This window comes from Diorhabda sublineata, chromosome 8 (assembly GCF_026230105.1).
Source record: "Diorhabda sublineata isolate icDioSubl1.1 chromosome 8, icDioSubl1.1, whole genome shotgun sequence".
NCBI lineage: Eukaryota > Metazoa > Arthropoda > Insecta > Coleoptera > Chrysomelidae > Diorhabda > Diorhabda sublineata.
The window spans coordinates 28,783,949-28,810,591 of record NC_079481.1 but is presented as its reverse complement, the minus strand read 5'-3'; the positions used below and the strand labels follow the sequence as shown (position 1 = coordinate 28,810,591).

General features: G+C 30.2%; 4 protein-coding genes across 7 annotated transcripts; 2 read left to right on the top strand and 2 right to left on the bottom strand.

Moving 5' to 3' along the window:
• Nucleotides 1-428: 428 nt before the first annotated feature.
• LOC130448046 (proliferation-associated protein 2G4) lies at nucleotides 429-5,661 on the bottom strand. The gene is made up of 6 exons (XM_056785208.1): nucleotides 5,516-5,661; nucleotides 4,997-5,231; nucleotides 3,139-3,362; nucleotides 2,801-2,947; nucleotides 1,399-1,635; nucleotides 429-1,339 (listed from the first exon to the last, which is right to left on the bottom strand). Exons 1-6 carry the CDS (start codon nucleotides 5,601-5,603, stop codon nucleotides 1,107-1,109), a joined length of 1,164 nt encoding a protein of 387 aa, XP_056641186.1. The 5' UTR covers nucleotides 5,604-5,661; the 3' UTR covers nucleotides 429-1,106.
• Nucleotides 5,645-15,422, top strand: LOC130448044 (phosphatidylinositol 3-kinase catalytic subunit type 3). Of its 3 annotated transcripts, XM_056785200.1 has the most exons (13): nucleotides 5,675-5,690; nucleotides 5,847-5,973; nucleotides 6,043-6,231; nucleotides 6,289-6,445; nucleotides 6,960-7,106; nucleotides 7,166-7,384; nucleotides 10,748-11,201; nucleotides 11,673-11,816; nucleotides 12,238-12,527; nucleotides 13,124-13,471; nucleotides 13,522-13,738; nucleotides 14,577-14,916; nucleotides 14,997-15,422. In XM_056785200.1, the coding sequence occupies exons 2-13, from the start codon at nucleotides 5,903-5,905 to the stop codon at nucleotides 15,226-15,228; spliced, it is 2,808 nt and encodes a 935-aa protein (XP_056641178.1). In that variant the 5' UTR covers nucleotides 5,675-5,690; nucleotides 5,847-5,902; the 3' UTR covers nucleotides 15,229-15,422. The 3 variants fall into 3 exon arrangements, with proteins under 3 accessions (XP_056641177.1, XP_056641178.1, XP_056641179.1); XM_056785199.1 differs by having other exon boundaries at nucleotides 5,645-5,973; XM_056785201.1 differs by lacking the exons at nucleotides 5,675-5,690; nucleotides 5,847-5,973; nucleotides 6,043-6,231; ... (1 more) ...; nucleotides 6,960-7,106; nucleotides 7,166-7,384 and adding an exon at nucleotides 8,269-8,667.
• Nucleotides 15,338-23,558, bottom strand: LOC130448042 (protein abnormal spindle). The gene is made up of 6 exons (XM_056785198.1): nucleotides 22,975-23,558; nucleotides 22,358-22,543; nucleotides 22,093-22,302; nucleotides 16,698-21,863; nucleotides 16,450-16,642; nucleotides 15,338-15,970 (listed from the first exon to the last, which is right to left on the bottom strand). The coding sequence occupies exons 1-6, from the start codon at nucleotides 22,984-22,986 to the stop codon at nucleotides 15,429-15,431; spliced, it is 6,309 nt and encodes a 2,102-aa protein (XP_056641176.1). The 5' UTR covers nucleotides 22,987-23,558; the 3' UTR covers nucleotides 15,338-15,428.
• Nucleotides 23,499-26,468, top strand: LOC130448047 (U-scoloptoxin(05)-Sm1a). 2 transcript variants are annotated; one of them, XM_056785210.1, is made up of 4 exons: nucleotides 23,541-23,722; nucleotides 23,867-24,022; nucleotides 24,322-24,465; nucleotides 25,556-26,468. In XM_056785210.1, the coding sequence occupies exons 1-4, from the start codon at nucleotides 23,665-23,667 to the stop codon at nucleotides 25,759-25,761; spliced, it is 564 nt and encodes a 187-aa protein (XP_056641188.1). In that variant the 5' UTR covers nucleotides 23,541-23,664; the 3' UTR covers nucleotides 25,762-26,468. The 2 variants fall into 2 exon arrangements, with proteins under 2 accessions (XP_056641187.1, XP_056641188.1); XM_056785209.1 differs by lacking the exon at nucleotides 24,322-24,465 and having other exon boundaries at nucleotides 23,499-23,722.
• Nucleotides 26,469-26,643: the final 175 nt, after the last annotated feature.

Genomic DNA, 26,643 nt, shown 5'->3' with positions numbered 1-26,643 from the left:
ATGAGTAGAATTTGTTCGTGTATTGCAATTTTTGGCATACTCTCCGTTCTGTTACTACATCAAATTGTAAGTATATACCCACGATTTTATATCATACTATTTGCTCCTATAATGAATTTTTGATGCAGGTATGATTTCCACTTGGAAGTCAGTTGGTTACTGGCTTCTTTTCACTGCGTCCACGATGCATTTACCCTCAACTATCCAATCTCCATGCGACTGTCTAACATCCCGCAATGCGGCATTACCTGTAGTGTGAAACAAAGTGTACCACACGATGCGTCCAATGCTTTCAACGTTGGACACTGGTAAAATGTGCTGTAATGTGTATCTTTTGTCGCTAATAACCGTAGTAGTTGAAGCGATTAGAAAAAAAAAATTGTATAATGAAAAATTCGGGATTTTGACAGGTACTAATACATTGAAACTTTATTTCAAAATACCAATGATTTATTTTCGCCGTTTTTTACGGCTTCTAAAATTCATTACAATGTGTCGTACATGTTAACATGATTTTATTCACCTATTTTCATTAGAAAATAAAAAAGAATTGTATACATAATGCAAAGATTAGTAAAACAATGTTGAGTAAAAGAAATTACAGTTATACAAATTTAGATAACGTCAAAATTTTGTTACCAAGTACTATATAGAAAGAAGGGAGTATTACGATTTTTCATCCTGCATCTTTAATTTTACTGTCGATTGAATTGAAACCGTGGATATGATATAAAAAAACAACTATTCTTGTATCCAATTCAACTATCATTAAAAACGTAACAAATATCATAATCCGCCCCTCAACTTTAGTCAAATTTCTGTTAGAAAAGTCCAGAATATCAAAATTGATTGCCAGAAACCAAAGACTTCGTCTATAAAAATTATAATCACATGAAAAACTATATACAGATACAAAAAAAATTGTTATATTTAGTCATCTAAAATATTGAAAAGTAAATAATGTTAGTGAGAAAATAAAAATTACCAGATGGTTGAAGAATAAACATACAAGCCTTTGATTTCTGTAAAACCGAAATAATCATACTTCGGTGTGAAGAAATGAAAAAGCATTTATAAAAATCTGAAATTCATTTATTTACGTTGTTTTAAGCAGCTGCTTCTACTTCCATCGGTTGAGGATCTGTTGAACTTTCAGACTTCTTCTTTTTCTTTTTCGCAGATTTAGGATTGGCGGAACTGTTTAGGATGGATTTCAATTCGGGATCGACGACAGAATGTTCGGACTGATATAAATCTGTCTCGACTGGTAGACCTGTTATTTTGTGTGGTCCATTAGGCATTAAAAGTACAGTGAACTTAAAATGCGCTACAATTTCACCTAAAATTAACATGATTAAATTAAAATTGTCAACTTGTAATAATTCAACGATAATCTACCTGGTTTTTCGTATAAAACCTGAAAAGGTTCTATCAATTTGTTCTTAACGCATTCAACAACTCCCATTTTTGCTTTAGTCTCATCCTGGAAATTCCTCAAGTTGAACGGCATGTTTCCATATTTCGCTCTAACTTCCGTGTAAAACATCCTCGAAGCTTTCAATTTCAGTTGGTAGATTTCATCTGTTTTTTTGTATATAGATACTCTGGTATCAGTTTCTTTGCCCACACCTTCACCTATGAAAATTTCATATTACTTTTGTTACAACCATAATAATTCACCCCAATAAATTTATATGTTGGCGCCTGAAGTGCTAGCCATAATCCAAGAGATTAAACGGCATGATGATGATCTTATGAAAATGTTTACACATTTTCTATGTGTACAAGAAAAAGCTCATTTGCAAATGAATGCCGTATTTTCTCAGAAAAACAGCAACTAATTAATAATTATCAATGCAGTTGTCATAATTTATCTTTCTATGAACTAATCCAGAAATTTGTGCATTGAAAGCTGCTTCCCGATTGGAACCTAATAATGACTCCAATCAATGAGCAGATACAACAAAAAATTAAATTGTAGATTGTTTGGGGAGCATAGAGAAAATATTTAAAGTTAGAGAGAGTGACATATATGTGAAATTGTACTATTGGAAGAGAGATAAAGAGCATTAGTTTACTACTCTTTATCTCCCTTTACTCGCCAATAAATTCAAAACTATTCTTCTTACCACTCGAACTTTGATGTCATTTTTAACTAATCAGGTTAATTTAGAGAGTAGTATACTGATGTTCTTTCTCTGTCATCCGTTTGAACTTACTTGAACAAGCTCACTCTCTATCATTAAATATTTCTCTATATTGGGGAAACGATTTGGTTCTCCAGCTATTGATATGACTCTGGTCCTTTGTTTTTGTTAGCTAGTGCCTTTAGATTATGTTTGCACTCCCATGCAAGTTTAGACATACACTCAATAGCTTTCAGGATCTTCAAGGCTGCTTGGCTACCTTAGAGAATGTGAGTGTGTTTCCCAAACATGTTTGTGCCCAATCCACCCCCTTTTGCTAGCTTCGAATCATCTGTATACCAGAGATACATATGAGCTGTGGGCGTCGCTAAATATCTCTTTTTCCACTTTGAGAGAAAGTAGAGCCTCTAAGGTTAGGATGGGGCAATTTGTCATTGCCCCTTTAATATCCACGACGAAATATTATCTCATGTAGATTTATGCAAGCTTCAATATCAATTTTTGATATAAAATCTAATACAAAACTCTATAATCCCGTCTTGTAATTATTGAGAAACACCTAATTAACAATAGTCATGAAAAGCCCTGTAGTTTTATAAAAGAAATAGTCCTATTTACCTTCACTGAAAATACAGATAAATTTAGATACTTACCTGTACTTATTAAAACGTCCATTGCATAAACTTCATGTTTATCTAATTCAAATTTTTCGTGTTCCTTTTTTTGGGCATCATTAGGATTCTGTATTATTGTTTTTTCACCGTCAATTTTAAATTGCTTTAGTTGGTGGCTCAACATACCTACAGTTAAAAATAATTCCTTGAAAACTAACACAACAAAATAAAAAAATTTAAATGCCTTAAAATATTAATCAGATTTTATTCATATCCTCATTATTTTTCAGAAGGATCAATTGGAATTTCTAGTTATCTCATCATGACAAATATTTAGATATCAAGTTATTACTCATACATTATAAAAATAGTTTTACCTTCAACTGGTTTACATTTGAAGGATTCGGCAACTTTTTGAACAGCATCTGTAATAGCGTAAGTTTCATTTCCAGGTTTCAAAAGTCTGAGAGCAGCTTGGGAAGCATAATGTGCTGCTAGAATTGCGTCAGCCTTTCTCCCGGTAATCTTATTACCAGATGAACCAACTACTATAGTGTGGGCAACTACTGCTATAAAACCATCGATATGTGCTCCCAAGTCACTAATAAAGAAACATTAAATAAAATTAACTCTGAATTTTATTTAGTACAAGAAAAATGATTATTTTCATGTTTCAGATTAAGAAAGCTACATCAGTATTTCTCAGTAGGATCAATTGGATTTTAGAATCATCATATTAGACACCAATTTAATAATAAGGTAGAAGCACCGGAACCAGACAGTATTAACATTCCAATTGAGAGTATATATTTGATATTTTTAGTTTTCTGTGACTTAAGGGTAATAACTGAGAGGCTTGAAATGAAATTTTTGTTAGGTTAATATAAAATCTTTTTGCGTTTCCATGTAACCCAAATTTTTTCATATTGATCAGAATGCCACAGAACTGTTTTAATAATCCCAACAACTTTTGTTATGTTTGTGGTGAAATGACTTTTGCAGCCCAGAAGCAAACCATCAGCCCAGTTGTAAAGATATCCTTTATTTTGGAGTGAAACTAGGTGACCAAGATAAACCATGGGCCCCACACACATTTTGTAACTCTTGCTCAGTTTGGCATGAGAAAAGAAAATTTGATTACTTCAAATGGTTCTTCACTTACCTTATATGCCAATTCCTGACCCCACCTGAAAAGTATAAGGTTGTAAATGATGATGTTGAAGAAGAATTAATCAGACCTGGAAAATCTCATGACCCAGATTTTCAAGCAGAAGATTTGAATGAATCCCACAAACTAAATCCAGCCGAATTGAGTGACCTCATAAGAGATCTGAACTTGCCAAAGCAGAAGGCAAAGCTTCTGGGATCCAGATTGCAGCAATAGAATCTACTACTACCAACTGACATGGTTACAGAATAGTTACTTTGTGTTTTTAAATGAGAGGTGTATCAACTGAAGGTACAATGAAGAATATGTTGTATCACAAAGTATACAAAAATATGAACGGCTATATTTAATTTCACATATACAAGATTGACATGGAGCAAAGAGTAGATGTCTTCAACCCTGTCTACCTGTGGAAATGGTATACCTCTAGCAACTGCTACAAAACAGTTTAATGTACCAAAAACCACATTGGGTAAAACTCCATGGAAAATATTCAGGGTGGAAAAAAATCCGACCTTCTCCAATGTTTGCTCCAGAATAAGAAGAAAATGTCAAATGAATGAAATGAAATTTATGGCAAAGAGGAAGTTTGTAATAACAAAGATCAATTTAATATCATGTGCTAGGAAACTAGCAGCTGAGTTAGAAAATCTTGATGCAAAAAATTACTAGATCAGATGTAAATAGTTTTACATGTCACAACCAAAATTCACCTAATCATCTGAGGGTATTAGCCAAAATTTAACTAAAATGATTTTTTTCATCTCTTATTTAAATGATTAGAATTATACTATTTTATTTTTCAACATTTTATTTATTTCAATTTTATTGTTAGTTTGGCATTATTAACAGACTGTCTACCACTGGTACTTGGTGATTTCTGAATTTGGTCATACCATCTCTAGTATAGGACTAATTGCACTTTTAAATAAAATAGCCATGAATTAAAAATGGAAGATATTCTTAAATCTGTTATATTTGAAATTGTTTTTTTTTAAGAAAGATCCTCACTAAAATGTCTGCTACTGGTGCTCTTACCTTAATTAAGAATTTAAATTTCAACTTACACTTTAGCAACATCGTTTTCTTTGAGAATATAATCTATTTCACTTGGTACAGGAGAGAAATGGCAAATACAGTTGTTTACAGACACACTAGTTGGGAAAGCAATACCCTTTTTTAATTCCTTTTCTTTTTTGAAAACCTTACTAGTTTCGTCTATAAGAAGTGTGTCTCCGTACTCGCAAATCTCCCTCACAGAAGTACCCGGTAGACACTTATCTATAACTTGTTTTAAAACTCCTAAAAACAAAAATTTCATAACAGCTTCTATTTAATCGAAAATATTATGCAACGTAAAGTATAGTATTGAGTGGCAATTTACATGCCTTTATTCACAACTAAACAATTTTGGAATTGAAAATGTTTCGTCAATATTTATTAAAAAAAAATTGAACCATGTGGTTCTCAATACCGGGAACCAAACTCCATATGGCTTCACATTGTAAACTCTTATTAAATAAATTAAAAACTTGTCGATATTAAGAAAATTATTATGATATGGTAAATCTCCTATTTTAACTCACTATTAACAATCTCTCCAGCCATTTTATACTTGGTAACCACCAAGTCTTCGGCAATAGTTTTTTCGACCACATCTTTTTCGTCCGCCATTATTTACCTAAACGACTTCAGTGTTACCATTCGTTACTACTACCAACCAAACAACATATAGACAAAATGACATCTTCTCTTTTTATTGTAATGTTATTTACAGTCACTTCAAATTTCGATTTAAAATATTTATAAAATTATTCATTTTAATTGCAATAATTTATTGATTAGAAAAAAACTTGTTGCTAAAACTATAGTTGGTGTATGCATTATTTATTATCAAGTTTTGTGTTCTGTGAATAGGCATTAAGGATGAGCATGTCTTAGAAATTATAATTTCAAAATAAATAATAATAATAATGGAGGAGTTAAATGATAAGTTTTATTATGTGTACAGTTCATCGATTTCAGAAAGAATTCAAATTAAAATGTAAGTTTTCTATCAGCTACTAAATTTATATATAAGGGATATTTTCCATTTACTTTGATAATGTTATAGTGGTACTTTAGAAGGTAAAAGACAAAAACCCGAATATACAAAAATCTTAGAAGACCCTATGTTAAAGTACTCCGGTCTTTATCAAGATGGATGTGCAGATTTATTTGTACAATGTATAATTTATGACAACAATCAACCATTGGCTTTACCAGTTTCCACATCTTATAAAGCTTTTACTCAAAGATGGAAGTATGCATAATAACAATTTCAAATATATTTTTGTTGTCTTTTTATATGAATTTTTAGTTGGAATGAGTGGTTGACTTTACCTGTACAGTTCAATGATTTACCTAGAACAGCTCTTTTAGCCCTTACAATATATGACTGTTTTGGTCCAAACAGATTGTTTCCTGTTGGTGGAACTACAATTTCACTTTTTAGTAAGCATGGATTATTTAGGCAGGTACATTAAAGTCTTGTTTAATTATCCATTTTTTTAAATGATCAATAACACTAGGCAACACCAAAAATGTTTTTGGAAAAAAAAGAAAATTAATTTGCTTCTTTGAAAAGAAAGAACATGTGGTGGCATGTTTTGATATCAATGGCATGATGAATGTTATGAGACAAACATTGTCAACCTTCTTTCCATTCCTATTGGACATTCCTTTCATGTGAAGGAAACTTATGCAAATGTGAAGTTGCTTCTAGAATAAATAAAATACAAGGATCATACATGGCAGATTTGATGTGGCATGAAAGTCATTGTTTTGCTCATGGGAATACAATTAGGTTATACCAAGTACTGCTGTTTCTAGGCAGCAAAAAAGATGAGAACTATCAATAGTTGTTGAAATAACTTCTACAAGTTCCATCACCTAAGATAGACTATGTCTCTAAAAGTTTTTTTTGTTGCCTAGTGTAATTAGCCTTAGCTAAAATTTGTTATGTGCAAGAAAATTTATACTCATTTACAGGGAATGTTGGACTTGAGGGTTTGGCCAAACAGACAAGCTGATGGTAATTTTCCTACTACAACCCCAGGTAAAACAAAAAATGGTAAAGAACAGATGCAGAGGTTATCAAAATTGGCCAAAAAACATAGAAACGGTTATATTACAAAGGTTTATATATTAAAAATATATTTTTACTTGATACAAAATGTGTTATTCAAATATTTTAGGTAGATTGGTTGGACAGATTGACTTTTAGAGAATTAGAAATGATAAATGAAAAAGAAAAACGATCTTCCGAATATTTATATCTGATGATTGAATTTCCTACAATATCTATTGATAGTATACCACATCATGTCGTTTATTTTGAACAGAATGGCGAAGAAATAGTATCTGTAAGATCTCAAGCTGATTTAGTAACTGTTCCTGACCAAGAGATTCTCAAGGTAAGAACATAAATAATTTTATCTAAAGTTTACTCATTTTACAAATAAGCGCAAATATATTAATTATTTTATTATTGATAAAATCAGAAGAGACCTAAAATCAAGAACATTTAGAAATATAAAAATAAAAGTATTTATTGTTATTCTTGTAATTTAACCATCAACAAATCATATTATTGTAGATTGTTTAGGGAAGTCGTTTTGCACCTATTCCTAGAATATATTTTGTACAAGACTCTCTACATCTTATTGTTCTGCTTCCAAAATACATAAACTCCTCCCAAATGAAGCTATTCTTTTTGGGATTCAAAGTACTTAAGCCTTTCCGCGAAATGGGCATGGCATTCGCAAAGTAGATTCTCTGCTGTTTCCATGGTTTGCTCGCAGAATCTGGATTTGTTCTCCTCTATCATGACCATCGTATTTGATGGAGCAGTGACTGACCACTAGTTTCATCTTGTTTCTGGTCATCACGAAAGTTCTTCAGACTTCTTGTTTGATATGGTTGTGAATCTTTTGGATCGTCTTAAGCCAGGAGTGTTTCTCCAGTAAAACTTCACTTGATTTTTTAACCATTTGTTCAGTTCGTTATTGATATGGCATCTTGTGAGGCTACATTAGCGTTCTGGTTCAAGGTATGGAGTCGTTTCCCCTTTGTTGGCAGGGTTGTCTGCTTCTTGATTTTCTGGTATAGCCTGCTGACCTGGAAGCTATATAAGGGTTACTATATTTTTGTTAGCTAGTGATTTTAGTGTTTGTTTCTATATTTTAAATGTTTCTTAATTTGATAATAATTTTTGAAAAATCATTATATATTTATTTATAACCGGTTATAAGATAAGTGGGAATCAAAACTGATAAGATACAGATAAGGATAAAAGGATGTAATTAAAGAAAACTGATAGTACAAGTTGGTACAAAATGTGATTGTACCAATCATGCCTTTTTGGAATCAAAAAAATACGAACGATAAATTACAACATTTGGTATGCCATTTGTGCGGTACTGTAATCAAAACCAGCGCCATCAAATGCGGTAAATGTTCTTGCTATTTACATACGAGGTGTTTTGAGAAGGCCGCCGAAATTTTCGTGATTGAAAAAAATTTTTGGGAATGTAAAAAATGTTTGGACAATAACAAGTTGTTCGAAATCGACCTGATCAGGATTGAAAATAGGTGTTTGAAAGATCAAGTTACGCTTTTGACTAAGTTAGTAAGCGAACAGGATTATGTAAATTGTTTACAGAAACAGCGATTGCGGGATATCCAAGTAAATAAAAAAGTAAGTTACAATTAATAAAAATTCTATCATGTAAGATATAACCTCACTTCTGATGACATTTTCTAAAATAGCGAATAAAATGTGTCGTTTGTAATTGATATAATATCTCTCGATAAGTCGTATGCCGTTTTTTTACCAAAAATCTATTTTATTCATCAATTAATCTCCTTCAAGAAGATTACAATTATTCCAACGCTTCTCAAACTTCTTGATACGGTGATCGTAGAAAGATTTGTCTGAATTTCATAACCTGCGAGTTCGGCGAATAGCCAGTAGTCACTGGGGGTCAGATCTGGACTATACGGTGGATGAGAAAACAATTCTAAGTGTAGTTTAACCTTCGTTGCCATCGACTTTTAATCGATGCATTGTCTTGGTGAATCAGTGGTTTTTTCTTCGACATACGAGGCCGTTTTTCCTTCATATTTGCATTCAAACGATCCAACAACTCTATGTCGTATTCGCTATATATAAACGAAATCTTTTACAGCACCAATATTGCCATTAAATAATCAAACCTCGAATACTTTTTGCGTAAGAAGTGGTTGAAATAATCTAATCTAATTTCACGTTCCCCCTCGTATGTGGTACCCAAAAGTTTGAATGTATGTCAGCGTCTAGAGAAGAAAGCCTTTCACTACTCATCCCACCATTTTCTTCTTTCCGAAACGGAGTATTCAAGTTCAAAATTAAAAGTCTTAGTTTAAAGTTAAATGGTCATAGAGTTGAATTAAAATAGCCGCGAAATTGGTTTAATCTTCCGTTTCGAGTAATGTGGAGTAGCAATTACTTCCTCATCAATTATTTAATTTACTATTTTTTATTAACCCGTCGAACGTGTTTGATATCAAACGGATACGTGTACCCGAGAGACGTACAACTTTATTTTACGGTAAATGTTTATTTTAATTTGTCATTGTAAATAGTTTTTTAAGTAGCGAGATTTATTGTTGACATACTTTTCAAGTCGAATTTTTAACCAGTTACTAGGGCACATTGTACATATTAAATGTCGGAATAGGCCGGTTTGCAGTGGGTTAACAATGTAAAATGTGTCAGAAGATTTAAAATATTTTGAGTGTTACAATGTACATCTTATTAAAAACTGTTTATAGTGAAATTCGCGTAATAAAACAAAACAATTCATTCATTATGTTTTAAAAGATAAATAACATTACATTTACTGTCATAAATTTGTTATATATTCTAAGATCGATTAGGGGACTTTTGGTAATATGTTATTCATATTTTTATTTACCATGTCATACGTTGACTTTGAAAATACCGTACATTGTTTTAGTTTAAAATTATCACACATTTTCTTAAATTTGTTTCAAAACCTGTTCAAATAACCTCATTTAATTTCTAATTTGCAAATCAATTAAAAACAACAAAAATTATTGCCGAAATCAATTAGAGGTTATGTCAAAAGTTTGTCGATATCAGAAGCGCTATTTTATAACTAAACAAAATAACTAGTGCAGTGACTAATTTTCAAATTATGATTTATGATTCTTTTAAGAAAAATTAAAAAATGTTTGAAGTATTAACATCTCCTAATAGCACATTATTGAACAAAACCTAGTAGATCCAGATATCAATTCCTAACCTATTTTTGTTTGTTTACCTAAGTAAGTTGAAACATAAATAATTTTCGATGTAGGATTTGTTATATTGATTGTCAAATATATCATCTGCTTTAATTAGTTTAAACTGGCCTAGTTGTTTGATTAACCTACTTTTTCAATGATATAACTCGTTACTAATCCTATTACCTGTACCAACGCATTTGACGCTGCAAAACTTTATCCCCAACTTGTACACCAAATACTACTAATAATGTGTTTTTATTGTTTTTGTCAATATTTATTTTGTAGAAAGATATGTAGAGGTTTGTATAGATTCTTTTTAGCAAAAAGCATAAGTTTCAAGTTGTTTTTCTATTCTACAAATCTGAAACTAGTTTCCAGCTAGCTAGAAACTCTACTGTGAGGCTGTGTTAGGTTTTGTCGTTTATTGAATTAATTTGTACAATTTTTATCCACATTAATAAGTTTTGTTCATTGTTCAATTTTTTTAGGAGAACCTAGTAGAGAGCAAACATCACAAACTTGCAAGATCTCTGCGAAGCGGACATTGTGATAAAGATGCGAAACCGAACGCTACGATGCGTGACATTCTCCACACGATCGTTTCCTATCCCTCAACTAAAAATCTATCCAACGAAGAACAAGATCACGTTTGGAAATACAGATTTTATCTTAGTAGTCAAAAGAAGGCACTGGCGAAATTTTTGAAATGCGTTAATTGGAATCAACACAATGAAGTCAGGCAAGCTTTACACATGATGGAAATTTGGGCGCCTATGGATGTCGAAGATGCTTTAGAATTGTTAAGTCCGAATTTCGCGCACGCGGCTGTGCGTCGATACGCTATTTCTAGATTACAACAAGCTCCCGATGATGAAATTATGTTGTATTTGTTGCAGTTAGTACAAGCTTTGAAGTACGAAAATTTCAAGACTATACAAGAAGGTAAAATTCAATTTAATTGCATTAAATTGATATAATTTACTCTACTATATTTTTGATTTTAAAAAATCTTAACGAAAGTGTTTCAATGAATTTTTTGAATAATTCTCATGGTATATCAATATTAACTTTAATGTTTCTGTCTTGTATTTCATTTATAAAAAAAAGCATTTTCTACATCTTCATTGGTACTTCTATCAAACATTTTCTCATGATTATATAAAAATTTTGATATTTTTAAAATTTATGAGTAGATTTTTTACTTAAAATCCAATGCTTGTCTGTAACTGAAATGGTAACTTAATTCCTTCTACATTTCCTACTCGCTATCAAGTTTTACTTCATTTACAGTTATTTAAATCAAAAGGTGGAAAATATTTGAACAGGAAAGTAGAATTAGGTGGCATTTACTCACCCATTCGTCAATTTTGTTATTGTAGAAAGCATTTTATGTATAAAATTATATTCTTTCAGGTTATAACAGAATTTCTCCAAGTAGAGACTCTTATTTTCCTACAGACGAAAAAGAAGCTCAATTGGAAAAAAAAGATAGTAAAGAAAGTAATAGTACTATCACAAACGAACCATTATTACATCGATCATCCAGCTACAACCAAGGTAAATATTTCCTTTTCCAGAATATTTATTTTAAATTTTATTTCAATTGAATTATTTGAACTACCACATATATATTCCTTCATTTTTCCAAAAATAAAGTTATAGGGCATATCGAAATATCAGCAATTGCTTTACAAACCCACTGTATGTATAATAGCAAAGATTTTAATCTTGATTCATATATTTTGTGTTAATTAAAAACTCTTGTAAAAGTTATTACAACTATTGTTCCATTTCTGGAATGTTTATTTTAAATTTTATTTCAACTGGATTATTTGAACTACTATTATCAATTCATTTATCGAAAAATAAAAAAAAGGCAGAAGGAAAACAAATTAATGTTACCACAATTAATTTATTATATATTATATATACAAATAAAAAATGGGTCCAATTTCTTAAAGATAGCTTTCTATTTCAGATACAATCCTAGCTGATCAAATAGCATCCTCGAATGTTAATAGTGTCATTGAAAATCCTGATCAAAAATTGAGCGGTCTTCCAGAAAATGTTTTGCAAAACCCCATAACTGATAGTGGTAATACGGATACTTTGAGAAGTCACATTAATGATGAGGAGGAAATTCAGAACCTGGCTTCTTTTTTAATACACAGGGCTTGCAAAAATTTCAACCTAGCCAATTATTTTTATTGGTACTTATTGTTGGAATGTGAGGATCAAGATACTAATCTGAGGCAAGATGTTGCAGATGTAAGTGTACGAATTGTTATTATGATTAAAACCTATAACAATAATAAATAAAATGTCGTTTTTTGCTGTTGGACAAATATTATATGGATAATTACAGAAAATTAACAGCAATTTTTGATATTTCCATAATTTTCCACAGTAGTTCATTTGTATCCTATCCTTTATATCATGATTTAATCTAAGGACAAAGTCTTGGCTATTAAATTTTGGTATCTTGTTCAAAGTAGTGCCATAATTGCTGATAATACTTCTTTGGCCCTTTAATTGAGGTTATATTAAAAATTACAGGAAGGTAATCATAATATTTGATATTCTATAATTTTCCACAGTAGTTCATTTGTATCATATCTATTATGTTATGGTTTTTCAAAAACTACAGGATGCTATCACAATATTTGATGTTTCAAAGTTTTCCGCAGTAGTTCTTTTGTACTTTATCTATAATGTTATGGTTTATTTAAAATAAAAAGTTTTAGTAATTATATTTTGTTCATAACAACAATTTCTTCAATGTTATTACTAGTTTTTTGTAAATATGTAAGTTTAATGGTTTACTTTTAATATGAATGTATCATATGCAACAATTATTGTTCCAGGAATCTGTTAGAAATATGTATTTGACTGTGATGAAAACTTTCTCTCAAACTTTGGCCAGAGGTAGCGAATCTATGCAAAAGAAACGACATATCCTAAGCAAACAGCAAAAATTCATAGACAAATTGGTGAAATTGATGAAAATTGTATCCCGAGAAAGTGGAAATCGAAAAAGAAAAGCGGAAAAGCTGCAACAACTATTAGCAGATTCTGATAGTAAATTTAACTTTTCCAAATTCGAACCGATACCATTTCCTTTAGATCCCGATGTTATAATAAATGGAATAATACCCGAACAAGCTAGTTTATTCAAATCGGCTTTAATGCCTTCAAAATTACATTTTAAAACGGTAAATTAATCTTATATAAAATGTGTATGTTCGTCAATAATTTTTTTTAGATCGACAATAAAGAATATGTTGCCATTTTTAAATTGGGAGATGATTTAAGACAAGATCAACTGATTTTACAAATGATCACTCTTATGGATAAATTATTGAGTAAAGAAAATTTAGATTTGAAATTGACACCTTACAGAGTTTTAGCTACGAGTACAAAACATGGTTTTGTTCAATTCATTGATTCAGTAACTGTTGCCGAAGCTTTAGCCACAGAAGGTAATAATATTTTTGGTATTCTTTTGAATTTCTCTCTGCTCATTTAATATATAATTGCTTACCTATTTCATGCTATTTATCTGCTCAATCTATTCTTCTTAAATAGTTTTTTTCCTACATCTACGCTCAATTACGTATTCTTCTTATTATTTGTTATTTATTTTCTCCCAATTTACAGAATAGTTCATTTGTATTCTATAGTGTTGGTTCATTCTAAAGACAAAGTCTTCATAATCATATTTAGACATTTCGGTCTAAATCTATGGTTCTATTTTTCTTTATTAATTTTCTCAAACTATTAAAAAAAGCCCTTTGACGAATTTACTAAGGTTATATTCAATGATATAGAAGAGTAACGCATCCATTAAAATGCTATTTTGGAGCAGTAGTTCATTTGTACCATATCTATTATCATGGTTTAACAAAATAGTAATTATATTTTGGAGGTACCTTTCGTTTTACATAATCCTATAGTTCTATTTTTCCTTATTAATTTTCACCAACTATTATGAAATGCCCTTTGTCGAATTCACTAACTATATTAAATTAAATCGAAGAGTAACAGCATCCATTGAAATACTAGTTTTGAGCATTAGTTCATTTGTATTGGATCTATTATGTCAGTAAATATATTTTAAAGGTACATTGTTTGTAGTAGTTATTAATATTACTTTTGCCTTTTTTTTTCTATAACCCTAGGAAGCTATCAAAAAAATAAACTTCCAATTATATCAAATTTTTCATTTTTGAAAATGAGGTTATGTATGCTAAAACTGTATTTCTATTTATTTGGTGTTGTATCGTTCTGTTCAATTTAATCACATTTTATTTTTTACAGGAAGTATCCATAATTATTTCCGCAAATATCATCCTCAAGAAAACGGTCCGTACGGCATCGCTCCAGATATAATGGATACTTACGTTCGTTCCTGCGCCGGTTATTGCGTTATAACTTACCTTTTAGGAGTAGGAGATAGACATTTGGATAATTTGTTGCTTACCCAAGATGGTAAATTGTTCCATATTGATTTCGGTTACATTTTGGGTAGGGATCCGAAGCCTTTACCGCCTCCTATGAAGTTGAGCAAGGAAATGGTGGAGGCGATGGGAGGTGTGAATTCCGAACACTTCCAACAATTTAGGAAATTGTGTTATACTGCGTTTCTTCATTTAAGAAGGTAATCGAAAGCGAGAACGTAATTCCTATTTATAATGGTATATTTTTTTCTTTTACATGGGATAAAATTTTTGTTTTCAGGCATGCAAATTTGATGCTAAATTTATTTTCATTGATGGTTGACGCCAGTGTTCCTGATATCGCTTTGGAACCGGATAAAGCAGTACGTAAAGTACAGGACAAATTGAGGTTAGATTTAGGAGAAGAAGAAGCCGTACAACACATACAAAATTTAATAGAGACTTCAGTTACAGCTATAATGGCAGCTTTGGTCGAACAATTACATAAGATTACTCAATATATAAGAAAATAGATTTGTACATAATACAAGCACGTTGTTTTTTGTAAATAAAGTTTTTAAATATTCAATTCTATAAATAAAGATAGGTATTTAAATTGATTGGTTGTTTGGTAGAAGATGGTTTTTCGTTTGATTAATTCTTTATTGAAACTTAGAAATTTAAAATACAATATATAAATAAAAGACAACTTAATAAGATAAAACATAAAAACTTATTTGAATAAAATGCTCATTAAAGAATTGAAAGCATGTACGGAATTAGTAAAAACGAATGGGTTGTTCTTATAATCCAAACCCCAATCTGCAACAAGTGAAGGCATCGGTAAATTTTTAAAACTTGCAAACAACGCAGATCCTTTAGCTCCCTGCTTCTTAACCATACTATCCTTCCTAGAAACTAATTCCCCAATTTTCTCAAATTTCTTATCGATATTAGGTATATTAATTATTAAACGTCTCCATTGCGGAGTATGTGCAAACAACCAAAACAGCGTACACAATGAAGGGAACAGCTGAGACTCTTTATCGCACCAATGCATCATGAGAGTTACCAATTTTTCTAAGTAATGGGGAGAAAAACTGCTTTCTTTCGTTTCTTCTAATTTGAAGAAGTTTATAAGGATGTTAACCGAGTAGATGCAGGCGTTCATTTCCGGTAGAGATCTACTGGTGGAACTAAGTAAAATGTACAGTTGCTCCGGAAGCAATTTGCCTAATGTGATACATATGCTCTTACATCTTCTTGTTGCATAATCTGTAAAATATCGTTATCTTGTAAAACTTATTTTACAATCAGGGGCGCAACAAGCTAACTCCCAAAGGGGGTGTCCAGCCATATTGACTTTTATTGATTATATTTTATGATTTTAAAATGGGTCATTTTGTTTACAGGAAAAATTGGGTCGACACTCTATAGGGAGGTGTCAAGACACCCTGGATACCTCCCGTTATTGGGCCCCTGTTTATAATAAATGGAATTGGGTGTATTATTGATAGACTAAATTACAGCGTTGTCAAGTTAACTAATATATAAACTAACAGGAAGGACTCATGCAGTGTTGAAATATTTCTAATTATACCTCAGGTAACCAAATGAATTGAGTCATATATATCAATAACTTTATCACTTGGGGTATTAATCATGGGTTTATTGAATTGTTTGAATACAACCTCAAATAGCAAACTGATTATATAAATCAGTTTATCAGTTACACTATTAATAAATATTCTCACCTATATCCTCTAAAGCGTTATTTATTTGGAACAGTGTAGAATTTTTGTGAGCAATAGTTTGTAAGGCTGCGTTGCATCTGAATTGTATAGTACCTTCAGGTGCAGCAGTGGCATTAGCCTTTATACACCTTTCTCTAATCGATTTCATTCCAGGTATCCCCAAACATCTAGTTTTGTAGCCTCTCCAGGTAGCCTAAAATAATTAAAAATAAAACAACTATCTACCTACTGAGATAAAAAAAATTTACTTGAATCTTCATAGCAGCTTCGTTTTCTAATTTCTCTATCCTTCTTCTTTCTCTAGCTTCCGGTGTGAAGTATTCAGCGTATTTTTTTCTAATTAAATATCCTTTTATATATTTCTGTATTTCCAATATGGCTTTCTTTTTTAATAAATATTCCCGCATTTCTTTTCTGGTTAATAAACAATTTCTGTACCACCTTTGTATTATTATAATGGAATATTTAGTAACGGCGTAAATCTGTTTTTGTTTTCTCATTTCCAAAGTTGCTCTTAAACTTCTTTGAATTGTTGTAGCAGACCGTTTCAAGGAAATATATTGTTCGACAGCAATTTTCATTTGTTTGTTAGCTTTCCAACGTCGTTGAATAAAAATAGTTGCTTTTCGTAAGTTGAGATAGTCTTCTCTTTCTCGTTTGCCTAATTTTAACCGCCTCCACCTTTTCTGTATATAAATAGTTGATAATTTTAAATCTACATATAATTTCCTATCCTTTCTTGCTAGTAATTTATTTTTCCACATTTTCTGTATAAAAATAGTTTGTGCTCTAAGTTCCTCATAATGTTTTTTAGCTTTTTTATACTCAATTTTAGCCCTGAATTTTTGTTGAATGAAAATAGTTGCTTTTCTTAGTTTTGCATAGTCTTCGTGTTGTTTTTCACCCAATTTTAACCACCTCCATCTTTTCTGTACAAATATAGTGGATAATTTCAAATCTACAAATAATTTCCTATCTCTTCTCGCTAATAATTTATTTCTCCACAACTGTTGTATAAAAATAGTCTTTTCTTTAAGTTCTTCATAATGTTTTTTAGCTTTTTTATACTCAATTTTAGCCCTGAATTTTTGTTGAAGGAAAATAGTTGCTTTTCTTAGTTTTACATAGTCTTCGTGTTGTTTTGCACCCAATTTTAACCACCTCCATCTTTTCTGTACAAATATAGTTGATAATTTCAAATCTACAAATAATTTCCTATCTCTTCTGGCTAATAATTTATTTCTCCACAACTTTTGTATAAAAATAGTCCTTTCTTTAAGTTTTTCATAATGTTTCTTAACTTTTTCATACTCAATTTTAGCCTTCCACTTTTGTTGAATAAAAATAGTTGCTTTTCTTAGTTTTACATAGTCTTTGTGTTGTTTTTCACCCAATTTTAACCACCTCCATCTTTTCTGTATATAAATAGTTGATACTTTCAAATCCACATATAATTTCCTAACTCTTCTGGCTAATAATTTATTTCTCCACAACTTTTGTATAAGAATAGTTTTTGTTTTAAGTTCCTCATAATATTTTTTAACTTTTTCATACTCAATTTTAGCCCTTAATTTTTGTTGAATAAAAATAGTTGCTTTTCTTAGTTTTACATAGTCTTCATGTTGTTTTTCACCTAATTTTAACCACCTCCATCTTTTCTGTAGAAATATAGTTGATAATTTCAAATCCATATAGACTTTCCTATCTCTTCTTGCCAATAATTTATTTCTCCACATTTTCTGTATGAAAATAGTTTTCGTTCTAAGTTCTTCATAATACTTTTTGACTTTTCTACACTCAATTTTAGACCTGATTTTTCGTTGGATGAAAATAACATTCTTTCTCAACAATTGGTATTCTTCTCGTTGTATCCTACACTTAATATTAGCTCTCCATTTTTGTTGTACAAACAAAGTTGTTGCTTTAAGTTTAAGATAATAACTTTTACTATTTTTACAAGCTATATTGGCTCTCCATTTTCGCTGTACAAGTAAAGTTGTTTTACGAAGCACTTTATACCTTTCTTGTTCTATTTTTGCTAATTTGTATGCTCTCCAATTTGTTTGAAGTATTATTATGGCTCTCTTCATAGTTAAATATTTGAATCGATCAATTCTAGTCAACAAAGTAGCTCTAAACTTTGCTTGTATGACCAAAGTAGCAGTTTTTATTTTGATAAATTTCTGTTGTTCTAATCGCATAGCTTTCAAAGCCAAATATCTTTCTTCCACTATTAATACAGCTTTTTTTAATTCAATATATTTCTGACGATGCAATTTCATCAATTTAAGTGATCTGTAGTGAGTTTGGATAAAAATAGTGGCTAATTTTAAAGTTTGGTATTTTGTTCGTTCAATTCTACATAAAACATTAGCCCTGTATCTTCTCTGTATAAATTTGGTTGTTTGTTTTAATTTTTGATATTCGTTTTGTTGTTTAATGCCCAATAAATGTGCTCTCAATTTTTGCTGTATAAATATAGTTGCGGATCTTAATTTTTGATACTTTCGCAATTGCTTTTTGGAATTATACCAAGATTGTATAATTCTCACAGATTTTTGTATCTTCAGATATTTTTTTCTTTCTACAAACATTCTAAAATAACTTTGAATTATTACTGCACTCTGTATTCTGTGTTTATAAAAGTTTCTAATTAACCAGCCTTTAGAATATGTTTGTATCCCTTTTATGGATTTTATTTGTTGTTTATAAGCTCGTCTTTGCTTGTACATTCTGTAGAAACTTTGTATTTTCTTAGCTGCTTTTTCAATTTTGATGATATACAAGTAGTGTTTCAATTCATAAGCGAAATAATTTAATTTTGTTGCCAATTTTTGTCTCTTATACCAATTTTGTATTTTACTAGCAGCGTTCTGCTTTTCCTTATATAATCTTTGTAATTTCCTTCTTTTAAGCATTACGGGTAGACTCCTATACCATGATTGAATTGTAGTAGCACATTTAACCATAAGAGGTGCCTCGAATTTATATATTATCTGCCATAAGAACGATAAAGTTTTCTCCCTATGTCCATCTACTATATCTTTAGGTGTTATATCATACATTATTTTAAATCCTGCTTTTTCCAAAGAATCAAACACTAGTTTCATATTATGTACTTTCTGTAAACGAGATATGCTTGGTACTCTCAAATTATTAGTCAAATCATCTTTAAGTAAAATGATTTCCATAACTTTTGTTAATCTTACTCCATCCCTTAAGTCAACTCCTAAATTTTTAACAGCGTAATCGAATTCGTGGATAAAAGTTTGAACATGAGTCACTATGTAACCGAAAAATTTTAAAGTTTTGGTTATATCTCCAACTTGGGACAACAATTCCCTTGCCAACGTTAGAAGCATGTCTCTACTTTCTTTAATTTCTCCATTTTTGCAAAATAGACACGGATTGTGGGGGATTAATTTATTATTTTTTGCCACATCGAGAAAATATACTAAAGTTAGAAATTTTTTCAAAAAAAATTTATTAAAATCGATAACGTATTTAGGTGAATGTATCGATTTATATTTTTTCAATAAATAAGGATCCTTGAATAACCTGTTGATTAAAAAAGTGCTAAGACCCACAATATCTGAATTAGAACGTAAATTGATTATTTCATTATATATAGTCTCTAAACCGATTCGCAACCACAAACTGTTGTAACTTAAAAGCAACGACATTATTTGGGATTTAATAGCAAGATTTAAATGCACATGTCTATCTTGTCTTATATTCAATTTTCCATTATCCACTGCTAATAAAACTTTCGATAATACACCACTCATTTCTCTAGATCTGAATAGAGCCTGAGCAGATTTTCTCAAACTGTTCAATTTGGCGTTAACGTGATATTTAATTGAAACGATTTCTTTCGTAGGTGCTGCTTCCACTTCACGTTTCTTACACTCTTGCCATACTTTAGCTACATCTATCACTCTATCTTCAGAATACAGTTCTTGCGGGGGTGTTAATAAGGAATTCAACCACTTTTGGAAATACACTTCTTGTTCATCTATCCATTTAGCGTCGACGTACAATTGAGAAGTCATGAAAGGATCAAAAGTATCAGTAGATGCTAAAAGAAACGGGTTTTGTATGATTATAGTATTCATATCTCTTTTGGCTATCTTCGAAACGACTTGTGTTTCTTCATCGATTAATTCGCTTATATTTCTTTTCAAATTCAAACCCGTGCTGGTTTTTGCTATTCGAAATGGGGCGCATCCTCTTTTTGACCAATCTCGTGGTCCTGTCAATCCTCCGCCTGGTTTAGAAAAGTTTGCGCTTAAATCTAAATCTGATTTTATCCTGATATTTCTAGTTTGTTCAATACGAACTGATTTGTCTTCAATAGGACTAATTTTACTTGTACATCTCATACTGTGATCTGTATTTTTCTCAATTACAGGTGTGGAGTTGAGAAAATTGGTGTGTTTAGTAAAATTGAACATATTTTTGGTTTTATTTTCAAAATTTGCGGTATTTTGAGGTCTTGTAAATTCAAAAGTACTTTTTATAGTATTATGTATTTGTCCATTATCATAATCTATTTTTGATTGATCTGCATTACTCGCATGTTGTGTATATGTTGAATATTTCGAGACCATTTGTTCCTGATAATTAGGTGATAAAGCAACTGGACTTAAATGCTCTACATGATCAAGTGATAAATCTTTTGTATACGTTTCACCACTTAAATTTCCTTTGACATACGTTTCAAAACTAGTATTGTCTTTAACATAAGTTTCTGTACTTAATCGTGAATGTGTAAAAGATTTCAATGGTACATTTAGAAGCCCAACCGATTCTTTTGTATTGTTAATTGGTTCATTTTTCAAACTTAAAGTGGGTGTGAAGCAAAATGTTTCCAAGTGCATTAATTTATACTCTAATCCATAACTCGGTGTAACAGGTATTTCTGATTTTTGTTTAAAATATGTACCTAAAGATACGTCTGGTGAAAGTGGACTACCATTATAGGAAGTTAAAGGTGGTCTCATCTTTTTATCTGGCGAGGAAATGATAGTAGCACTGTTTGTTATTTCCAAACTGTCATCAAATACATCAGAGTCTTCTCTTTTCAAAACGTACGTTTCTCTCCTTTCAATTGTATCCAAATAATCTAATTTAAATGATACATTTTTAGAAGCCACAAATTGTTCTGTAGGAATATTTTCTTTTTCTCTTAAACTAAATTTGTTTAAATCTATTACATTACTATAGCTTTTGTTTGTTTTTAATGAATGGGAATTTTTTTTTGGAGAAGGCGATTTTTTAAACTGAACATTTTTTTTGGGCGAAACAAAGTACCTTTTTGGAGAAATAAATGGTGGTTTAGTATTATAGTACTTCTTCGAGGGGGACTTTACACTATTCAGTGGTGGTTTTGTGTTTTTCTTGATTTTTGCGTTCTAAAACATACAATATAAAACATTAATAACACTGTAGAAATAAAATCAAATAAATAAAATAATTTAATCAAGAATTTGAATTATTACTCATACTTTTACATTAAAAATATCTTATTTTGGATATATCATGCTTTTATATTAGAACCTATAACTTAACTATAACCATACCCTGTATAGATAAAATCAACAACAAACAAAATATTTATGTTTTTATTCATTTCATACATACCTTTAAAGTTGAAACTGTTTTAAAAACTACTGGAACATCTCGATGAATTGTTCCTTCAGGGTTTTCAAAAGTTAGTTTATGATAAGAAGCTTCTATAGATCGTGGAGTCCATATTATTTCAAATAAAACTTCAGAATTGCACTTTATACGATTTTTTTCCCAATTATAAATAACATTTAATTCTTCTGGTATCCTTTTAGTTAATAATATCTAGATGTATTAGTAATAATTAAAACTAAATTAAGATTAAATTTTTAGCTCTTACAGTTATATCATGTTTGGTAGGGTTTCTTAATATCAGCTTACAAGAAGCTGTATCTCCAATTTTTATTTCGTCAAAAAATAATTTTGGTACAGCTGCAAAAGGTCCTAATGAAAGAATCTCAATTTTTTCAGGAGTCTTCTCTTTGATCACACATTTCGGTTTTGGCTCTCTTCTCACAGGTGATATCTATCAAAAAGTAAGGTGAATCTGTTTTTTATATTTCTCACATTTTCTTAATAACAAAATAATTTTTATTCATCACTTTCAATAGTTTATTGTTACATGAATCACCCCTTAACTGATAAACTATGAAAAAATCATAATAAATACGACACAATGTCTGTTTTCCTAAATTAAGATAGATTATAAAATACGTAAACAAAGTACTTGGTATTTTGGTTATATCACAAAAACAAATTAAAATTCACATTGGACCCTTGTTAGAGTCTCTAATATAATGAAAACACCTTTAAATGATATCATGCCCCTGGTTATTATTTACTTTAAATAAAAAATATAAAACTTTTGCACAAACAACAACAAAAAATCAAAAAATGGCTACTAAACTAAAAATTAGTATTTATCATAAAAATATTAAGATTTTATCATATACTTACCTGAAAAAACATTGTTTTAATATAAAAAGAAATTTTAAAAGACTTTTTTGTATGAGGCACTGTACTCCAGCTTGACAAACTTGCTGTTGAAATTTTAAATTTTATTTTAACGAAATTTTGCCGATAAAAAAGAAATCGCTCTATTAGTGCAAAAGAAGTATGGTTCAGTGTAGTGGAGATCACAGATCATTGATTGTAATAAACCTATAGTATTAATCCGATTTCAAAATATGAAAATTTTGACGATATTATATATAAAAACATACTTTACACTTTCTCTCAAGACTTGGTTCTTTGAAAATGATATTTTTGAATTGATAGTGAACGTATTAGTGTAGTGTAGAACAGCACGGTATAATCCTTGATTATATTTGTTGATTGGTAACTTCTACTTTAGGTTCTATAAATAAATTACAAGAAAGATATATTTCATTTATCCTTTGTTTAAAAATATTGATGTCTTTCGTGATGCTGATGATTAGTAAAATGTCCTTGACATAACAGTTTAGAATGACCTCTATTCTATGGATGAAATTATTTAATTTTATGATCTAAAAAAACAGGTGTGGTTATGAAGTATAAGTGATATGTCATTTCGTTGAACAATATTTTATTTTTTGTTTACCTATGTTTAAAAATAATAGGTCTTTCAAATAAAATTGGTAAACGACAAAATTGGTAAATAACAAAATGTGTAGCTCCCAATTTTTACTTCCTTTTATTATTTTTAATATTTTCATCAATATTTGTAAGTATAATAATTAAGGTTCATTCTATTTCTGTTCTTTGAAGACTTAAAAAATATATTCTTGACTCTGAAGTATTTGGCTGAATTTTTATAAATCGTTCAATTCTAAATTTTATTTGTAATTTGTTTTATCATTTTGTACAGCATATGCATTGAATTGCTATCAATGTTCAGGAAGTGATTCAAACAAACCATTTCAATGCAATGAATGGTTGTCTAGTGATATAGACATTAATCCAGAACCTTGTGACAGTATTTTTGGCGCAAAATACTGTATAAAACATGTTGGCAGATTTGAAGGTACATTGATGAAAAAATTTATAAAATTTAATTAATAAATTTGTTTCTAACGTACCTAACAAGCCAACTAAATACCTAAGCATTTGCATATGTACATATACATTAACTTTAACAATTGGGATGAATGGTGTATGTGCTTAAGTATGAGAGATAAACATGGTAAAATATTGATTTGTGATCTCCACAAAAATCAAATGTTAAATTTATTACTATAGAATAATATTTAATCATGTTTTATATTAAAACTTGTGGTAACATGACTAACTCACTAATTTCTTCCTCTTGTGATGTTTCTCAAGCTTTCTGTATAAAGTGCTACCAATGTTCTTCTTCAAAAACAATTGATTGCTCAGATGGAATGATTCACATGGGTGGATTAAAGCCTCAAAGTTGTGATGATGTTTTTGAAGCCAAATATTGCATAAAATCTACTAGTCTCGATGGTAAACAGTAGTTATAACAATTTTGTTTTGTGGAAGCATTTCATTTGCATCTTTCACGGCACTAAGCATGAGTGCAACTCACAAAAAATGAACATTGCCACCTGTGTGTTTTTTGTAGAATTTTATTCATTCATTTCAAGCACTTCATACATTCAATATCAGTTAATGCTAAATCTTGGTATAATCACAAGTATAAATAATCGAAACTATTAGTTGCTTGCTTAATGTTAATATTTTATTTAAATAAATAAATTCTGTTTTGAAAATTTTAGTTATTTTAACTATATCTAATGCTGTTGTTTTTAATGTTTCTCCAATTTGTGTGATTGACATCTTTAAAAGTAGCTTGTTGCTGCTACCTATTTTAACTAAACTCTAAGAGCCCGATAGCCAAGAAACATTGAATAAAATTTTAACTTAACACCATTTACACTACCCTTAGATACCAATTGAAGGGAGCCTTGGCCTCCTTGACAATTCACCTCCAAACTGGTCTCCCTATCCTGTAACATTCATTGTTTAAAAGTATTGTGAACTTAATTAGTTCATGTGATATGCAGTCTGCTTCTATTTCTACTGCTGTTTATTTTGGTATTCATAGTTTAGCTGGGCATCTGCTTGTTCTCTATTCTTTTAATGACGATAATTCAATTGCCTAGTATTTCATAAATTTCTCTAGTATCTCGGATTCTCCAGTGTGCTTTGTTCATTCTAACTCCTCCATATATTCTTCTGATAATGATCTCTCAAATAGTTTCCATTTTTATTGTTCTTTATGTGCTACGATTGGTCTTATTAGAGTCCTGTGGATTTTCAACTTTGTTCTTCTTGTTATTAGCTTGTTTTTCAGGAGCTTCAGGGTAGCAAGATAAGTTATATAACCACTTTGTATTATTTCTTGTATGGCAGTGCTTGATTTTTTATCTTTTCTGACATATTTAAATTTATTAACACTTTTGAAAGTTTTTTTTATTACTAAATCTTCCACCTTCCTAAACACTGATGTAGCACTGTATAATTTTGATATTATAACTGATTTACATAATTATTATTTCGTTAAAAAAATATTTATGTATAAATTCATTTTTAGGAGGCATAGGAGCTAAAAGATTTTGTTCTTCGTTAGATCTTGGAAATTATTGTAATTATGTAAAACAGCCTGGAGATTCTTTAACTTATCGAACATGTGTGTACACCTGTACAGGAGAAGGTTGTAATCCTGCAAATACGAGAAAACCGTATTCTTCATTATTGTTGTCAGTTACAACTTTATTAATAATGTTTCGATTTAGGTAGTCTAATTTTGGATATGTCAAAATTGACAATCGTATCTAGCATAAGAGGCTTTTATATAATATATTCCGTCCAAAGTCAGTATTTTATAAACATATTTTTACATTATAAACGCATATTTACACTGAATTAAAGTGGTAGATGTTTTTTAAATTGATTTTTTTCAATTCCTTTTCAAATTAATCGACTGTTATGATTTTTTATGCATGGATAGCATATATGTAATGCTAGGCCTTTTAGTTATAGACTTAGGGAAAAAAATAAGACTTTTTTTTTGTATGAAAAATTGCACTTCATTCAATAATTACTTTTTACACATATTTGTTCATAATTCTTCTCTGATAAAAGTCCAATATCTTGCTTCTTCTAGATCCCCATCTTGAATATAATAGTTTATTGTTAGTCATAAATTGAGTTCCAAAAGGGACTTCGGTCAACAAAAATGGTCTGTAAATATACTTTCACTACAAGATACAGATACCAGAAAAGAATTTTTTGTGAGGGTCCAATAAAGACCTTACCCGTGACCTGGTAAGGTAAAGGTCAGGATAAACAAACAAGATCCTTATCGGGATAATATTTTGATTAGGATTACTTTACATAGTTCTAACCAGGACTGCTAATCATTATTACCTACTATGTGAGAATTTCTAAAACCATTAAAATATTGACTTTGTAAATAAATCCATTATAATGCATTTATGGGTCTATTTTAGTCTGTTGCAGCAGTTAAATGTTGAAAATCTTGTGACCAACTTTAAGGGTGGTCTAGACCTACTAAAGAAGGAAAAGCCTTACTGGCTCGACAATAGGAGGGCTTCACAGTGAAAAGGTTAAGCTGTTCATTTTGATCCCCCTGGTGGTAATTTACCATACATAAAGGAT